This window comes from Lampetra planeri, chromosome 56 (genome assembly GCF_965212315.1).
Source record: "Lampetra planeri chromosome 56, kcLamPlan1.2.h2, whole genome shotgun sequence".
Classification (NCBI taxonomy): domain Eukaryota; kingdom Metazoa; phylum Chordata; class Hyperoartia; order Petromyzontiformes; family Petromyzontidae; genus Lampetra; species Lampetra planeri.
In genome coordinates, this window is record NC_136162.1 from 1,744,831 (window position 1) to 1,763,724 (window position 18,894).

Genomic DNA, 18,894 nt, shown 5'->3' on the forward strand with positions numbered 1-18,894 from the left:
ATAATGAAGTTGATTATAAATTACAAAATGTTAATGGGAACAGCCGCAGTCACAGCCGCGACTCGTCCCAATTCAAACCTCGGCCATCTGCCGACTGTATATGGCAGGAGGAAGGCGCGAACTTTAACCCGGAGACGGGGCGTGGCCTGCGGTGAGTGACGTCATCACGCACGCCGGGTTCCCCCGTGGGAACCGCGCCCCATTCGCATGCGCGATGACGTCAGTCACTAGCGTGATGACGTCACGCACTAGCGTGATGACGCCGAGAGATGCGGACTGAATGGAGGTGACGCCTTCGTGACGCTTTATTTATTTATTTATGTTCCTCTCGAGGGGGCGGCGCTTGCGCAGCTGCGTCAACCCCCCACCGCACTCAACACGCAACGTGTCAACACCGTGGTCTTCGTCCGATAAACATATGATGGGCGACGTTTCGGGCAATGGCCTTTCTTCAGAATACATCAAAGGTTCCATTTATGCCAAATCATTGCCCGAAGCGTCAATCACCACACAACCTGACACGTCTTTCCGCTTGAGGCAGCAGTGTTATTGACACGGATTGCATTGTTGTTGTTGTTGTGCACCACTGCCGACGCAGCAACAACAACAATAGCAGCGCCACCCAGGGGAATGTTGACTGCCAAGGAGGCGGGTCCTGCCTGGGACGTCCCCACGCGGTGTTAGTTATTTATTTATTTCCTCGCTCGTGGCCGCCACTGGGTGCTGCTGTGGACACCCCCACCCACCCACCCCCCCTTGTGTCGTCGAGGCCAGCGCCACCTTGTCCTGTGCACGAGTTGTAAACTCATCGCACAGAAGAAGATCGTAGGATCGGTGCTGCCATCAAATGGCATCGGCCACCCTGCGTGTGCAGTGCACACATGCACGGTCTCTTCCACGAACTCGACAACAACAACAAGCTCAACACATTCATTAATGACGCTGTGGCCTGAAAAGGACAATATATAATCCATGATAGGCGACGTTTTAGGCAACAGCCCTTCTTCATTTGTTGTATGTGCTATGAAAAAGGACCATTGCCCGAAACGGAGCCAATTATATATTTTACCTTTGAAGCCCGTGGAGTGTTATTATTGACAAATGTGTTTAGAGTTTGTGCTTGTGCACCACTGCCGAAGTAGCATCGTCAGAGTATTTGTTTAGACTCTCGAGGCAACTGTTACAAGGTTGTTATTACAGCGGCCATGTAGCTCAAGAGTGAGGGCTCACAATCGGAAGGTGCAGAGTTCAAACCCCGGTTGAGGGTTGATTCGGCCCATCAGTTCACTTTGTATGTTGAAATTCTGTCGCACCGGATGTAGCCAGCCATGCTAATCGGAGCTGCGAATGTCCCCACTTTGTGGGGAAGTCACCGCTTAGGGAGCTTTGCCAGGATGGACCCCAGGGATGGCTGCCGGTGGATGGACACTGCTCCGAGGCGACTCAGCGAATGCTGCCACATTTAATGGAAACACACAATGTCTATACTGCCTGTTGAAGTCAGTTTTCCTCCCTGGAAAATCCACATTCCTATGGTGTGGACTGGCGTTATGAGAGTACAACCTCGAGTGTAATCTCACCAAGTGATGTTTACACCCACCCCTGACACGGCCATTATGAACAGACTGCGAGAAACACATCCCCAAGAGCTTGAACCGAGAACCTCCGCTGCTGTGCAGGTTCAAGGCCTCGCTTGAACATCTGAGAGGGCCAGCCACTTTTATATTCCATTTTTCTGTGCGTGAGAGTGGAAAGTGCTTTGGGCCGCTTAGTAGTCAAACTGCATTCCTCACACCACCCCCATCCACTTTCTGGTTGGCCCACATTTTTATATTTCATTTGCAAGGCAGCATGAAGTTGTAAAGATAACATCGAAAAGTAAAACCAGGACATAATTTCCATACTCGGGAAAAAAAACTGCATTGAACTAGTCCTGGCACAACAAACCAGATAGGTTTTTTTTAATAAAGTGGAACGTTTTGACCGAAAATTGAGTTAAAGGCTCTGATACAATGTGATATGCGGAGTAAACATTCACATTGAATGGGTGATGGAGGGAATTCATAATATATATTTGAAGTCTGAGCCAGCTCCAAGTTTTTAGCCACATGTGATTTACTAGAATCGGGAGTTGTGTTTCTCACAAGCGAAGTTAATAAATTATTATTTTCTTGCACAGTTTTTTTATTTATAGTATATTAGGTGGTCAGGTAATTTTTGTCGTTAGAGATGGGACTGAAACCATCAACTCATTACACTTACGAATCCAGTTTAAGCACAGGTTGCCAAAACCCGTATTAATGTCATGCATCTCAGTGGTGCCAGCTTGATGCCCTTTCCCGAGTTGCCCACATGCCTGTGTGTGTGTTTCTACTTTGATTATTATTTTCCCTTTTTTCCCAAAAGTTCCAACTCCATTGCAGTTATTTTCCATTCCACAACCCGAGCTGTGCCGCTGATGTCACACACAGAATAAATGAGTTGAGAAGCATGGAGACGATGCAAATGAAAAATATATTAACACCTGCCCAGGCCTTGCTTGGCCCCGAGTGAGGTTCAAGAGTATTGTGAGGCCTGCATATTACAGTTTGGTTCTGGCTCGGCTTCGTAAATAGCCAATTAAAAAACACCAGCAGGTACTGCGCACGAGTGGCTCGGATATGTTGGAAAAAGGAGTACCGGTAATTGATTTTCACCGCGAGTAATCCTCTCAGGAGAGAGCTGTTCTAACACTGTTGCCGGCTTAGCAAATCCGACATAGCCACACTGAGCCAGGTGCGTGCTCCCCTACCTTGGCTGTCTCCAGCGAGCCGGGCAGCAGGCGATCCAGAAGGCGGCACAGCACGAGCCCATCGCGCAGGGAGCGCTGCAGGAAGGCGCCCGGGTCGGACACGCGCTTCTTGGGCGAGTGCAGCACACCCAGTGTGATAAGCCATGTCACCGTCTGCTCCGCAGAGTTCATGGCTTCCTCTCGCTCACTTTCGCAAGTTCGCGACCTCGCCACCAACCAGCATGCCCGAGTCACCCGCCGCGAGACTCCACCGTTCCTCCTCCTCGTTCCACCACCGTCGCTCTCTTCTCCTTGCTCTCCCCTTGACACCTCCAGAAATCTCGCTCTGGCCTCCTTCAGCTCCACTCGTCAACTTTTGTTCAATTAAATGCTCGACGCTTGCGGCATCTTCAGCACGCCGAAGGCGATGGGGACTGGCATACACTTGCTTGAGCAAGGAGACTATTGCTAAGTTTCTGATTCACTTTTTGTTGGAATTTTTTCTTTGTTCAATTCGAATTGGTTTGAAATAACAATAAATGGGACAAATGTGTACGTCCTTCCAAAAACGGCTGTTGTGAGACCTTGCCTCTTTCCAAGGCAGTAATGACTCAACCGGCTGTGTGCAAAATGTGGAGCCAAGGACTTTGGAGGTGATATCCCTGCGCTGGGAATTGCAGGCAATTGCTTATTCCAAAATTTCAGGACATGGCAACTATTGTTCCAGAATATCTGATTAAGGTATCCCTCATCCCAGTAGCTTGGGAAAATAAGTTTTGTTTCAGGAATTTATAACATCACATCACTCATTTCAGATCTTCATACATGGGGTTCCTGGAACTGAGGAGGAGCAATTGAGATCCTGAGTCTGGGTTCCTATAATCCATTGCACTTATTTCTGGCCATGTGTTTGAGGTGTGGCGGCTCTTCCAGGTGTTATTCCCACATCTCTTGCTGTCACCTCCGTCTACCTGAACAAACACGACCACAATCCAGTCATCTAGTCAGGCTGTGAATCAGGCAGTGATATTTCTTTACATGCATCAATAAGTCCACATATCAGCCAGTTAGTTCTTAAGGCAGTCTGAATGTCAGGAGTCAAAGAGTATATTTGTATTCTTGGGTCTTTCGGTAAAGTCACGTAGATAGGTTCAAAGAAAATAACAAAAAAATAACAAAAAACTACTGTAGGTTATTGGTCTAAAAATCGAATTGGCCAATGGATTAAAAGAATCCGACACAGTATTGATATGTGGAGATGCAGAACAGAGGTTTGCTTCTGCTGTATCTGCAATCTGCACATTCATGTTTGTTATGTTTTTGTTATGTTTTTGGGATTTTACCAAATGATATTCAAACGGTGCAATTTTCCTTGTGACATGTAATTAATTTCCCTTTTGAACTCAAACACAGCAAGCAGTGCACCACTCTGTCAGGGGACATCCCTGAAATATAATATCACAGAACTCCATCTCAAGCCACTACAATGGGATTCTCTCTGCACACGTGGTGCCTGTATGGTGTATGCCCTGGACAGTGTTTGTCACAGCGATCAGCACGACACGTGTAAAGCTCAGAGTGTGTATGTATGTTGAACTTCTTTCGCACAGTACGTATCCAACCGTCCTAATCGGAGGTGCGGGGGAAGAACAGCATACTAAAGACAAAAAGCTGTTCTGAAGGAGCCAAATCAATAAAACCCAAACCAAATGCAAAGCCAATTTAACACGTAGGCGGCTTTCACGACCAATATCATCCATGAGAGTTTTTTTTATTAGATCGCGCAAATATATAAATGTGTCGTTAAAACCCGCCACCACCCGACACAGCCAACTAGTAAGGGTTGTCACGTAAACAGAACGTGGCCAATTCGTCACTAGTACAGCACACCGGTGTGTTGGAGAGCCAAGCCACAACATTTACAATCTGAGTACGACGTTTCGCCAGTAATTACAACTAGCTTCATCAGGCGTCAGCCAGATTTGTGCAGAAGTCTTACTGTTTCGTTCCTTATATAGAGGTGCATATGTGGTGACCACGCTTCTGCACTCTTGCGCCACGTGGGGGGGGGGGATTACTGAGGCAACATACATTATGTATTATGCGAATCCTTTTAACTTGTCATTCCTGTCTATTGTGTGTATTAAAATAGCCTACCAACAGTAATCCCTATTGAAGTATGCTGCCCTTTATCAGCATTAATTAAAATAATGAATTATTTGATAATTCGCTTCCACACAGCACTAAGGCGGTAGCTATCCGAACGGTTAAAGTTATTTGTACGTCTTTCAATTTCGATAGATGCTCTAATTAGTCTTGGGCAGTAGTAGCTAGTTTTGCACAGAACTTCAAAATTATCAAAATCAATTGAGTGTCCTTGTTGGCATGCGTGTTCTGCTACTGCTGACAGTTGTATTTGGGATAATTTAATATTTCTCTGATGTTCTTTTAGTCTCGTGCTGATCATTCGTCCTGTTGGCCCAACATAACATTTGCCACACGTGCAGTTAATCCTGTACACACCTTGTTGATAGCTTCAGTAATGCATCTTTTGTAACAGATATTAATTTCTGTATTTTATGTACCGTGCCAAATCTGACATGGATGTTTTATTTTTCCAAACATCTGGCTAATTTATCAGTCAATGTACGGTATTTTGATCGTTTTAATTACATGGGTAGTTTCAATGCTCTTGTTATTTGAATTGGTTTTGGTATTCAATGCCCAGTTGATTTGTGCATCTTTGTAACCGTTCATTTGCAGCGCTTCTTTAACATGTTGGATTTCACTTCTCAGGCTGTCATCATCTGACACTTTCTTTGCTCGATGAATGAGCGTCTTGATAAGACCAGATTTATGTGCGGAGTGATGGTGTGACTCTGCATTCAGATAGGCGTAAGTATGCGTTTTCTTTCGGTAAACACTGTGTGTTATTTTACCATTTCGACCCGGTCCAGTAGAATATCCAGAAATGGTGAAGTTCTGTCAGCTTACACTTCCATGGTGAACTGGATGGATGGGTTTTGCGAGTTGAGATGATTTCTAAATGCGTTCAGTGTATCTTTTCTATGTGGCCAGACCACCAATGTGTCATCCACATATCTCAACAAAGCAGATGGTTTTAGTGTGCTTGAAGCTATTGCTTTAGTTTCAAAATCTTACATATACAAATGCAATTATATTATTTGGCTATTTTGGTAAAGTCACATAGATAGAATTTTTTTTTATAAAAAAAAAACCCTAAATGCAATGTGATGGTATGTTTGTGCAGCCATTGGTGACCTAGATAAAACCATGAACTCACTCCACGTGAGAACACAGTTTAATTACAACTCATTCTACCTCGGCCCATGGGTGTCTGTGCGAGTCCTTGTAAGTCTTTGTCTTGAAAGAATACTGATTAATTTAACAATGCTGATTAATTCATGGCTGATGGGTTGTGTAAGAAATATATTTTATATGTATTCATGCGGAGAAACGGGCGGATGTGTTTAAGAAACGTATTGTGTCTGCTTATTGACGTTGTTATGCAAGTCACTAGTGACTGGGCTGAAACCGGTGCGTGCATGGGGGTGATGCTGGGCTGGGCTCTGCACCACGAAGCGTCCCCTCGGCCCCCCGAGTTCACTGCTTAGCGGTGGATCACGGTGATGGCCCCCCCACCCCACGTCCTAATGGAGGTGGAACTACGCCTGGCTGGAAAAACAATCGATTAGCAAGGTTGGCTACGTACGGAAGAAGTCCAATCCTATATACTGTACATAGAGGAGCTGGTTTCACCACTGTGGCTGGGTGCCTGAAACCTGGATTCAGAGCCAGCAGTGCCACTCGGCCACTTCTCCGTCGATTACAGGGTTAAGGGCACAGGGTTAAGGGCACAGGGTTAAGGGCACAGGGTTAAGGGCACAGGGTTAAGGACACAGGGTTAAGGACACAGGGTTAAGGGCACAGGGTTAAGGGCACAGGGTTAAGGGCACAGGGTTAAGGGCACAGGGTTAAGGGCACAGGGTTAAGGACACAGGGTTAAGGGCACAGGGTTAAGGACACAGGGTTAAGGGCACAGGGTTAAGGGCACAGGGTTAAGAACACAGGGTTAAGGACACAGGGTTAAGGGCATAGGGTTAAGGACACAGGGTTAAGAGCACAGGGTTAGGGCACAGGGTTAGGGCACAGGGTTAAGGACACAGGTTTAAGGCACAGGGTTAGGGCACAGGGTTAAGGGCACAGGGTTAAGGGCACAGGGTTAAGGGCACAGGGTTAAGGGCACAGGGTTAAGGACACAGGGTTAAGGACACAGGGTTAAGGACACAGGGTTAAGGACACAGGGTTAAGGACACATGGTTAAGGGCACAGGGTTAAGGGCACAGGGTTAAGGGCACAGGGTTAAGGGCACAGGGTTAAGGACACAGGGTTAAGGGCACAGGGTTAAGGACACAGGGTTAAGGGCACAGGGTTAAGGGCACAGGGTTAATGGCACAGGGTTAAGGACACAGGGTTAAGGGCACAGGGTTAAGGGCACATGGTTAATGGCACAGGGTTAAGGACACAGGGTTAAGGGCACAGGGTTAAGGACACAGGGTTAAGGGCACAGGGTTAATGGCACAGGGTTAAGGACACAGGGTTAAGGGCACAGGGTTAAGGACACAGGGTTAAGGACACAGGGTTAAGGACACAGGGTTAAGGACACAGGATTAAGGACACTGGGTTAGGGCACATGGTTAATGGCACAGGGTTAAGGACACATGGTTAAGGACACAGGGTTAAGGGCACAGGGTTAAGGGCACAGGGTTAAGGGCACAGGGTTAAGGACACAGGATTAAGGACACAGGGTTAGGGCACATGGCTAATGGCACAGGGTTAAGGACACATGGTTAAGGACACAGGGTTAAGGACACAGGGTTAGGGACACAGGGTTAAGGGCACAGGGTTAAGGACACAGGGTTAAGGGCACAGGGTTAAGGACACAGGATTAAGGACACAGGGTTAGGGCACAGGGTTAAGGACACAGGGTTAAGGACACATGGTTAAGGACACAGGGTTAAGGACACAGGGTTAGGGACACAGGGTTAAGGACACAGGGTTAAGGGCACAGGGTTAAGGACACAGGGTTAAGGGCACAGGGTTAAGGGCACAGGGTTAAGGACACAGGGTTAAGGACACAGGGTTAAGGACACAGGGCTAAGGACACAGGGTTAAGGACACAGGGTTAAGGACACAGGCACTGGGGATGTAAGAAGACAGCGGTGGCTTTGGGGCACTGTAAAAGGCGTCTAATAAAGTGCAAATGAACATTATTATGGCCTCTGACATGGGGATGTGGAATTTCCAACCTCTGGCACAGAGTTTTTGACAGCGGTGACCAACTCGCGACGCTTGTTAGATCCAGACGCCACTCTTGAGTCGGTTTGGTTACGTAAATTATTCAGCTTTTGAGTCAATCGATGGGCGTCGCTCCCCGAGTTGCTTATTCAGAAGAGGAGAAACTACAGCCGGGTCACTCCCGTCAGTGCACGAGCGACTGTATTCACCTATGTAGAGTTACCGTGCACACACACAACACACCGTACACACACACAACACACCGTACACACACACAACACACCGTACACACACCAACACACCGTGCACACACAACACACCGTGCACACACACAACACACCGTACACACACAACACCGTACACACACACAACACAGTATGATTACCAGAGGTGGGACAAAGTCATTGTTATGCAAGTCCAAGTCGAGTCGCAAGTCATCAAATTCATGACTCGAGTCTGACTCGAGTCCAAGTCACATGACTCGAGTCCACATCTCATAGGTGGGACAAAGTCATTGTTATGCAAGTCCAAGTCGAGTCGCAAGTCATCAAATTCATGACTCGAGTCTGACTCGAGTCCAAGTCACATGACTCGAGTCCACACCTCTGATGATTACTGTACACACAATAATATACACAAATACAAAGATCCCCCGAACAGCCTGTTACAGCCTGTTGGGGCAAGTGCTGCCGCCAGCCACCTATGAAGGCCGGCACGGAGCACAGCGAATACCACACGGGACACATCATCACACAATGAACACCCTCAGCAAGACAAAGAACCCCCATATATAATCCATGATATGGGTGTTTTGGGTTGGATCGCGTAAAAATGTTGTTAAACTCGCCACCACCCGACAAAGCCAATTAGTGAGGTTTGTCACGTGAACAGAACGTGCCAATTCGTTGCTGGTACAGCACCACCGGGGTGTCGGAGAGCAAATCCACAACATTGACAACCCCCACATATACACACACATATACACACATATATACTCATCAACCTTCACAGTTGTTGTTGCAAGTGCTGCTAAGACGGACGGCATGGAAAACGAGGGGTCGATGGTCCAGTACCAAGTCCGGGCCGCCTTTATCTCCCCCCCAACTGATGATGATGATTACACACCGCACCAGGAACTCATTTACAGGCCCGGGACCCGTCCAGATAATCGTGACCGATGTTGCCCGTGAACCACTGCGCCACCGCTCCCCGTCATCATCACACGCACACAACCCATACACCTACAGATATATACACACTAGAAACACACACAACACACACAACACAACACACACAACACACTGTCATCACTGTTGTAGGGCCCCTTTGTCAACCAACGACTGGATGAAGGCTTCCACACACGACACACACACAGCATACACACGTTACATGTCAGACGTCACCACGGTTCGCACACTCCACTGTATATTGTACACAATATACTCACATCTATTGCCTACACACACCGCACATAAATACCCACTATATATCATATTGTCTATACACGTACACGCTCATATACACGCATAGTATTTATAATATTGTCTATACACACGATATTAACACACACGACCTCTCCGATACACATTATATGTACACATTGTAATATCGTCGATACACACGCTGTACATGCCACACATGTTAATCATGCATGCACACAGATTCTCAATATTGTCGATCAACTTACACACCATACATGGCACACACGCACACCACCATACCCCATTGTCTCCACACACCACCATACCCCATTGTCTCTACACACACACACACCACCATACCCCATTGTCTCTACACACACACACCACCATATCCCATTGTCTCAACACATACACACCACCATACCCCATTGTCTCTACACACACACACCACCATACCCCATTGTCTCTACACACACACACACCACCATATCCCATTGTCTCTACACACACACCACCATATCCCATTGTCTCTACACACACACACACCACCATACTCCATTGTCTCTACACGCACACACACCACCATACCCCATTGTCTCTACACACACACACCATATCCCATTGTCTCTAAACACACACACAACCATACCCCATTGTCTCTACACACACACACACACCACCATATCCCATTGTCTCTACACACACACACACCACCATATCCCATTGTCTCTACACACACACACCACCATACCCCATTGTCTCTACACACACACACCACCATATCACATTGTCTCTACACACACACCACCATACCCCATTGTCTCTACACACACACACCACCATATCACATTGTCTCTACACACACACCACCATACCCCATTGTCTCTACACACACACACACCACCATATCACATTGTCTCTATACACACACCACCACCATATCCCATTGTCTCTACACACACACCACCATACCCCATTGTCTCTACACACAACGCGCCTTCTTGTCTGCAGTATCCACATACACAATGTATATAACACACACACCACCATACAGCCTATTGTCTGTTCACATACCACATTCACACGCTGTATATGACACGCATGCCAATAACCCATACATTATCTGTACATGCTATTGCCTATACACACTATACTCGATACACACCACTCCCCATACACACTACTACAGTGTATATATACACACGACAGTTTACATGCAGTATACAGTTTGCAGGACACACGCTAAATAAACACATGTGGTGGTGTGTGTCTGTGTGCTGAATCTTACCGCAATCTCTCCGCTCTGCCCTCTTCTCGCCGCTGTGTCTCTGTGTCTGTCTGTGTGTCTCTGTGTACGTGTCTGTGTGTGTCTGTGTGTGTGTCTGTGCGTACGTTTCTGTGCGTACGTTTCTGTGTGTACGTGTCTCTGTGTGTGTACGTGTCTGTGTGTACGTGTCTCTGTGTCTGTGTGTACGTGTCTGTCTGTGTGTACGTGTCTGTCTGTGTGTCTCTGTGTGAGTGTGTCTGTCTGTCTGTGTGCCTGTGTATGAGCAGACGGATGAACCGAGACGCGGACGGCCTGACGGGACACAGAGACTCAGGGCGGGGTCCGGATGAGAGAGAGGGGAGGAGGAGGAGGTGGAGGAGGAGGAGGGGGTGGGGAATGGAGGGGAGGGAGGAGGGGGGGGGAATGAGGAAGGAGAGGATGGAGGAATGGGGGCTGGTGGGAGGGGATGGTGAAAGGAGGGGGTGGAGGGGAAGGCGGTGAATGGAGGAGGCAAGGGGGTGGAGGGAATGAAGAAGGGAGAGGATGGAGAGGGAGGGGATGGAGGGGAAGAAAGGAGATTGGGGAGGGAGGGGAGGGAGGTGCGTGGGGGTCGTGTCTGGGACGTGGTGACATCATTGTCAATCACTATGAGACCTCCTTTCTACCATTGTCAATCTCCCACAGGAAGGTGACGATTGCTACGGCAGGCACACACAGCATGGATGGACCTCACCTCAGAGTGAGCGCGTGTCTCTTCTGTAGAGGCCGTCAGCCGCTCACTGAACTGAATTGTTATCATTTGTTCAGGAAAGCCTCACCGAGTCTCAATACCCTTCTGCGGGAGCGTCCTTCACTGGGATGTTTGATAAACGACGATTGTCCTCGTGTATGAGGGGATACAGGTCAGTGTGGGCACACAAGTGAAGTCACGTTGCAATCTGGGCCGTAGTCCGACTCTTTAACTCGTTAATGCCGCCTCTAATCACCCGGGAACGTCTCTCCTTAACGCTCGTGACGTCACTCCACGTCAACTTGCCCCCCTCATGAGCAAGTGACGTCCTCCAAGTGGACACCCCCCCACCCCTCATTAATATTCATGAGCAGGTGACGTCCTCCAAATGCCCCCCGCCCATTATTACTCCCGACTATAACTAAAATGAGCCAAGAATGTCTGTGTGCAACGCTCGTGACGTCACTCCACGTCGACCAGCCCCCCTCATTAATAATCATTAAGAGGTGACGTCCTCCAAATGGACCCCCCCCATCATAACAATTAGCGGGTGACGTCACTCCACATGGGGGGGCGAGGCGCCGCCTACCCCCACGTCACGTGGTCTCCGTCACGCTGCTGTTGAGACATCAAAGTAAAAAGGACGTCGTGATGAACGAGGGATTCTAACCTTTACATGTAATATGTCTGTGTCACCGCGCCCTTACACAAAGCACGCAAATTGATGCAATGAATACCACGTCGCGGTATGCTTTTCTCTTGAAAGTTTCACATTTACTGCAATACACCCGTCCTTGGACGGGCAAAATGCGAGTCTTTGATGTTCTTCACCCCTGCGAGGGTCAACTTTTGAGGCTATAGACTTTAAGAGGTGGAATTGGAGAAATTCCGAAATTCCGAACCAAAATTTCGTCAAAAGAGGTTCATGGGCGTAGATAACCCACACAGCGGCACATGGGGACATCGGTAACTTATCCCAACTATTTTTGCGTTCACCTACCAGGGGCCATCCATAAATGACGTCACGCACATAGGGGGGGGGGGGGTCAGACATTTGTGACGATGTGTGACGAGGGGGGGGGGGGGGTTGAGAAATGTGACGTCACATCAAAATGCGCAACTTTAAATAAATATAGAATTGTTATAACAACACTGATTGTTATAACAACACTCCTACAACATCAGAATGCAGCGCCACATTAAATACGCACTACAATGACAATAGTTTAAAGCGATTTGAAGCATGTTTTATTTTCAAGTGGGAAATATGGTTTGGGGGGGGGGCAGCGCTTTGTGACGTCATATTTGAGGGGGGGAGGTCTGACTTTTGTGACGCAGTGTGACGAGGGGGGGGGGATCAAAAATCGTCCAAAATCGCGTGACGTCATTTATGGACGGCCCCCTAGTCGAGTAGTGTAACCAATGATCAATAATGATCTATTAAATAATCAGCCCAGCTCAAACAAAGCCACATACCGTCATGTATAAATGGGTTTCATCAGTGCACACTCCCAGGATATTAAAAGATGACCTCCATGCAGCAGTGGTTTGATTATAGCTATTAGCAAACCAGGCATGCTTTTTTTCTCATAATATATCTTTATCTGCAAAACTGCCTATTTGCATGCCTCGCAGGATATCATAAATGCGAAATTGTCATTGTCACGCTTCTACTGAAAGTCATGTATTCATCTTTACCCTCCAGGCTTATTTTCCATGATTCTCCTTTATAAGATCTTCCCGAGTCTCTCATCCACCACATTCAATATAACACTGCTGTAAGAGTGCTTACTCGTACGCAAAAACGTCATCACAACTTCTAATGGACGTTCCCTTTATTAGCTTCCCATTCAGTATCAAATCAAATTAAAGATCCGACTCAGGGTTACAACATGGGCCCTGCGTATCTCATTTCTGCCGACTGCCCTGCCCGATGCTCAAATCCCAGTAAAAGCCGTTAAATTCAACTCGGTTTACGATGATAAACAGGTGATGCGTTGAGGGGTTTTGTTGGTTTAAAAGGTCCTCGTTAATCTCTTCTGTCCGACACGTGGCCACCCCACCGAAGGTTTCTTGCCTTGTGTGACGAGCTGAGTGCATTATGGGAGCCCGTCAGTGGGTTGATGTTTTGGATGGTGTAAGCAGCTGAAAGTTCGACTTGGTCAACGTTGTAAACGCCTTTTGGTACTTTATTATCTTTTGTTAATTTTGATTATTTCTGCACTTGGTCACCACATTCGTGCTCGGTTTCCCCGGGACTGATCCAGCTGGGAAGGTACTCCGAATGAGAGTCCCTGCTGGCAGGAAAAGGCCAAAGCGGAGGCCAGTGTCCTTGTGGCTGCTGCAAGTCGATCGCCATCTCCAGGGGTTGGGACTGGCACGGAAGCCGCCCTCGCAGATCACGGCCACGGGGGACGCTCAGGGCTGGAGCCGGAGGGCGAGCGACGTGGAGGCGGATGCCCCAAAATCTGATCACCTCGTTCACGAGTTCCTTCTCTGGGGATTAATCCCTTCTGTGATGTGTGCAATTAATGTACCGCGGTGATATGCAACTCTACGAATGACGCTGTATCAACTAAACCAGGGGTCGGCAACCAAAATAACAAGAAGAGCCATTTCTTTCCAATTCGGTACAAAATTCAGTATTTCAAGAGCCGCAATGCATCTGAGTACATACTGTACATACGTACATATCGTCAAGAAGCAGCCCGTAAAGAGCCGCATGCGGCTCCGGAGCCGTAGGTTGCCGACCCCTGAACTAAACAATTGCACGGTTGACCAGTGGCGGGCGGTGTATTTCACTCCTCGGCCTTCAGTGCTATCCTCCCGCGTTCGAATAACCTCACCGCGACACTAGGGCCATAGGCTATTGCCATTCGACGTAACCATTCCATATTCACAGTGACAGTAACCTTTATCGAGTGGAATAAAGTGATTTAGCACGAGGCTCAACACCGATGAGAGGCACAATCCACTTGTGGAGGAGTATAGCGAGTCACCATGAGGGTGCGAACAGGAGGTGCGAGCGGGTTGACAGTCAAGGATGGCGCAACGTCACCGGTGGTGCTGCAGGGGGGTCCACTTTCGGGAACAAAGGCGGGTCCGAGCTGGGGGGAGGAGCCGCCCAAAGGGTTCTTAAGGGGACCCCCCCCCCCCCCGTGGTCGTTGTGGGGAGCCAGGGGGTCTCTCCCTCCTCGCCGCGGAGCGGTGTTGGCTGAACCCCCGCTCCGGGCAGACGAGTGGGAGAGCCCCAAGGGGTAGCCCAGGGCAGGACCCAGATAGCATTCAGTGACCGGGATAGAGAGCACCTACCACCCCTGGCGCGAGCACAGAGTACCGAGTGTAACAGTGTTAAATACACGGCAACAGCCCTTACGGTATTCCTCGTCTCCGCGTGGTTCTACTGCACAACCCACTAATTGCAGAGACGTGAATACACGGTGACTGAAACCATCAAGGATGTACCACTATTACGCAGTAGGACAGGATGCTGCATCACAAATAGACATCGCATAGCCCAAATCAATTTAATTACCATAGAAACAAGAACGAACTCACAACAACCAATCACATTTACTCATACGACCACCAAGCAAGCAAACATGCCGTAAAACACAAACACAATCAGGATTCAACAGGCTTCCCTACAAAACAAATGTAAAGCACTATATGTAAAAATCTAAACGTCACGAAATAAAGTTTAAATAAATCTTAGATGACGAGCCTTTTGCCCGTCCAAGGACGGGTGCATTGCAGTAAATCTGAAACTTGCAAGCTTGATTATTAATGAGGGGGGCTGGCCGACGTGGAGTGACGTCACCTGCTCATGATTATTGAGGGTGGGGGGGGGTGCTGCATGTGGAGTGACGTCACCTGATGATTATTAACAAGGGGAAGGGTCCATGTGGAGTGACGTCACCTGCTCATGACTATTAATGAGGGGGGCTGGCTGACGTGGAGTGACGTCACGCGCGGGGCAGACATTCTTGGCTCATAGTCGTTAATGCTACGTTACGTGCTAGTTTGTGTTACTAACTGGCCCTCCGATCACGCCACATGGAAAATGTTAACGTAGGCGGCTAGGCCAGCAAGAAGGCTCCGGTGTGTCAAAGAACACGCCCAACATGGCAAACTCGAAATCTGATTGGTTAAAAAATGAGTCAACATTGTTCCTATTTGCTTCAACAGCAGAGGGGATTCACTCGACATTCTGAAGGCCTCAGAGAGATTTCTCACCCGGACAGGCAGAGACAGCACAGGTGGAAATCAAATGTATTAGCTGCACTGGAAGCAGCGCAACTGAGGGAGGGAGTAGCAATTAAATGACGACAAAACCGACGGGAACGAACTTTGTAAAATACATATAGCATTAATGAAAATATGTTAAATTACAAATATAATTTTCTGATTGACAATTTCTAAGCCAGCAGAGGCGGCCTTGCTGGCCCTGACGGCCCGCTTCTGCGGCTGCCAATAGCGATGATCCCAGCAGCAGCAGAGAGCCGTTGTCGGTCGTCTTGCTGGAAAGAATCCGGAGCCACTGCTCCATCACTCCCACCACCTGCCCCACGATTGTCAGGACTGACAAACGGCGCCCCACTATTTTAGACGCACACTCACAGCCCACCGTATTTTTATTCTGGTGGCATGAGGCCGTTGTTGGGATTTGAATTTAGGGTGTGGAACCCTTCTTACTTGGCCTTTCAAACACAGGCTCAGAAAACCACAGGGCCTCTGTGATTGCTTTGGTGTTCAATCGCTCCACATATTTAGTAATATTGGAGGTTGTCGTTGAGCCAGGACCGCTGAGAGCCTAAGTTCAGCGGCCTTTGATTAACCCGGATTTCTTCCTAAGGGATGGGCCTCATCCAAGTCAGCAACGACTGGACCAAAATTGCATACTTGAAATTTAATGGGTAAATTCCAGCTCTCACTCCATACAATCCCTGATCCATCACCCACTTCCCCAATGTCCCATTCTGCATTCTACACCTCTCCTCCCAGGTGGCCATCGCTCACCTCGTATGCACCGCAATATTCTTTTGAATAACAGTTCATAACACACAACCGTGAATACTTGCAGAAATAACCACACATAGATCGGTGGAGTTATCAAGAGTCCACATCAATCAACGCAGCATCTCCAATGTCTGTAAAGGGCCTCTTGCTCCAACCCCAATCACCAGATGTGGCTGGTTTTGCTACACTCGCGAGCAAAGGAAACATTACACGGAACTGCAGTGCATCTCTCCAGGGAGGGTTTATTGAATAAAAATACTGTTGCAAAATATGCTTTGCCCATTCTCACATCCAGCTTTTCATCGCCAATTCCCAATCGCATGTGTACACAAATGAGTTAAACACAAAAGTAAAAACACAGGGAGTCTTCCTGTCCTAGTGTGCGACTAATGATCTGTATTGACAGGTGAGCCAGTGGTTAGAATTAAATGATAGGGACCGGTTTCACCATAACCATGGGAAGCATTGGATCGGATTAAACGAAGTCTCATCAACAACGTTGTACATTGTAAAGTGACTGCCGCGATCGATGTCAAAGCACGAGCAGCATTTGCCAACTCAGCAAGTTTGTCGAGAAACCCGATGACTTTTGGGGTTTCCCAAGTGACGCCATTTTGTCAAAGGGACAAATCTCGCAACGTTCTGCGATGACACCAATCATATTTAGGAGTGACCCAAGGTGTCTCAACGATCCTGCGTCAGTTCACGACGTGTAATATTCTTTATCGTGACATTTGGAACAGCCGCCCGGGATCAACGCAAGGCTCGGCACCCGGTGGAGCTAGTCTCGGTGCAACGCGACGACGTCATGAAGACGAGAACCGGGCGACTCCCCAAGGCCTTCAACTCCTCAATGCTGCGTCTCTCCATGCCTCCAGAGGTGCTGGATGCACACAGCCTCATCGTTCGTCGAGGCCGACACGGTCCATCCCAACACTTCTCAGTCTAGAGCCAAGAGATGAGAGAAATTCATTGAGATAAGCAGGGTGGGGGGTTTGCCTCTGGACATCACGTGTGGAGGAAGAACCAAACACGCCAAACAATGAGAGCAGCTTTCACTTGGCAATGTGAACACGTGTACATGCACAGCCTGTTTGTCAAATCCACTGTTGGATGAGAGAGCTGCCCCAAACCTGTAAGGGTTATTGGACCATCCAGAACTCCTCTTATCCACAGCCCTATTATCCAAGACTCCTATTATTTACTGCAGCTGTAGGGGTCTGTGGCCCTGTTCCTTTCTATTTCTGCAAATGTATCCATAAAGCACAGCAATGCTGCTTCCTAATATTCAGTTGTTTTATGGATAAGTTGAAGCAAATTACTTCTATAATTAGCAGGTTAATACCGGCTAATTGACATTGTCATTAGTCCTATTATCCGCAATTTACTTCGGGGATAAGAGTTGTGTCAAATCCATTCTGTTACCCATAGGGTTATCTGCATTCTTTTACCCCGCAGATAATGAATTTAAATCGCAGACAAGAGGATCTCATATCACGAGGGATAAGAGTGATGTACTTCACCATGCTGGTCAGTGAGACTTGTTGGTGTATGACCTGCATTGTTCAGAATCAGAATATTTATCTTGGAGCAATCCGATGAGATATGAAGCTTTTTCACAGATGTCCAGTCGAGGCAGGTCAGATAGTTACATTACAAAGATAGGAATGCACAGTACAGGAAAGGTAAGATAGTCACTACCTTTAATGCAGTTACATTAAAAGTAACATGTGTGGAAATCTGCGTACAAAAGACATGTATCCTTGCAGTTTGCAAGTTGTGTGTAAAATAGAAATAAAAAACAATAAATCGCACGTTGAGAAGGGTATCTCTCTCCCTGCCCCTTGGGTTCAATAACAATGTACAGTTATTTTTCAAGTCTTCATTCAGCCCCACAGATGAACGCAGGCGAAATGGTGCATGCGAATTAGAGGCAGCGCATTCACCTGCGTGAATGGATTTAGAGAAGAGCCATCTTAGTTCCTAGCACTGCACAAATCCAGAAAACTGCTTTAATGACGCAGTGTCACATACACTGCAGTCAGCCACTCCCACGCTCGAATCAGGGAAGTTTGCTTTGTGCAAGTTGTGCCAGGGAGCCTTTGAAAATATGTATCTGGCCACCCCTTAATTTGGGGTTTAGAACGCGAGTGGGCGTAATGAAACCTGGTACGTACCTCTCGGTGGACGTGCGTTTCCAACCGGCTGCTTGTTCATAAGACACCAAATTCAGTTGGTGCTCGGATCGCGATGAATCGTTGGCTCACTCTGCAAAGAGAACGGGCGGACATGCTCGTTAGAGGTCGACCGGCAGCGCAGACACCCGCCAGCGTTCACACTTCCCTACAGCGCCCTGCGATAACGCAAG

The 18,894-nt window shown here is 47.9% G+C and overlaps 1 protein-coding gene across 6 annotated transcripts in view; it reads right to left on the reverse strand.

The window, feature by feature from the left end:
* Positions 1-11,144, reverse strand: part of LOC144735634 (rho guanine nucleotide exchange factor 7-like) — a 70,383-nt gene extending 59,239 nt beyond the window's left edge. For 5 of the 6 annotated variants that reach the window (XR_013588665.1, XM_078618082.1, XM_078618086.1 and 2 more), the window contains exons 1-2: positions 10,799-11,144; positions 2,792-3,741 (exon numbers count right to left, since the gene is read on the reverse strand). Coding sequence is in view for 5 of the 6 variants with exons in the window: in XM_078618082.1 (XP_078474208.1) it covers positions 2,792-2,962 (171 nt within the window). In the remaining variant the exon portion in view is untranslated. The remainder of the gene's footprint in view (positions 1-2,791; positions 3,742-10,798) is intronic. The other variant, XM_078618080.1, reaches the window with a different exon arrangement.
* Between the last annotated feature and the right edge of the window lie 7,750 nt (positions 11,145-18,894).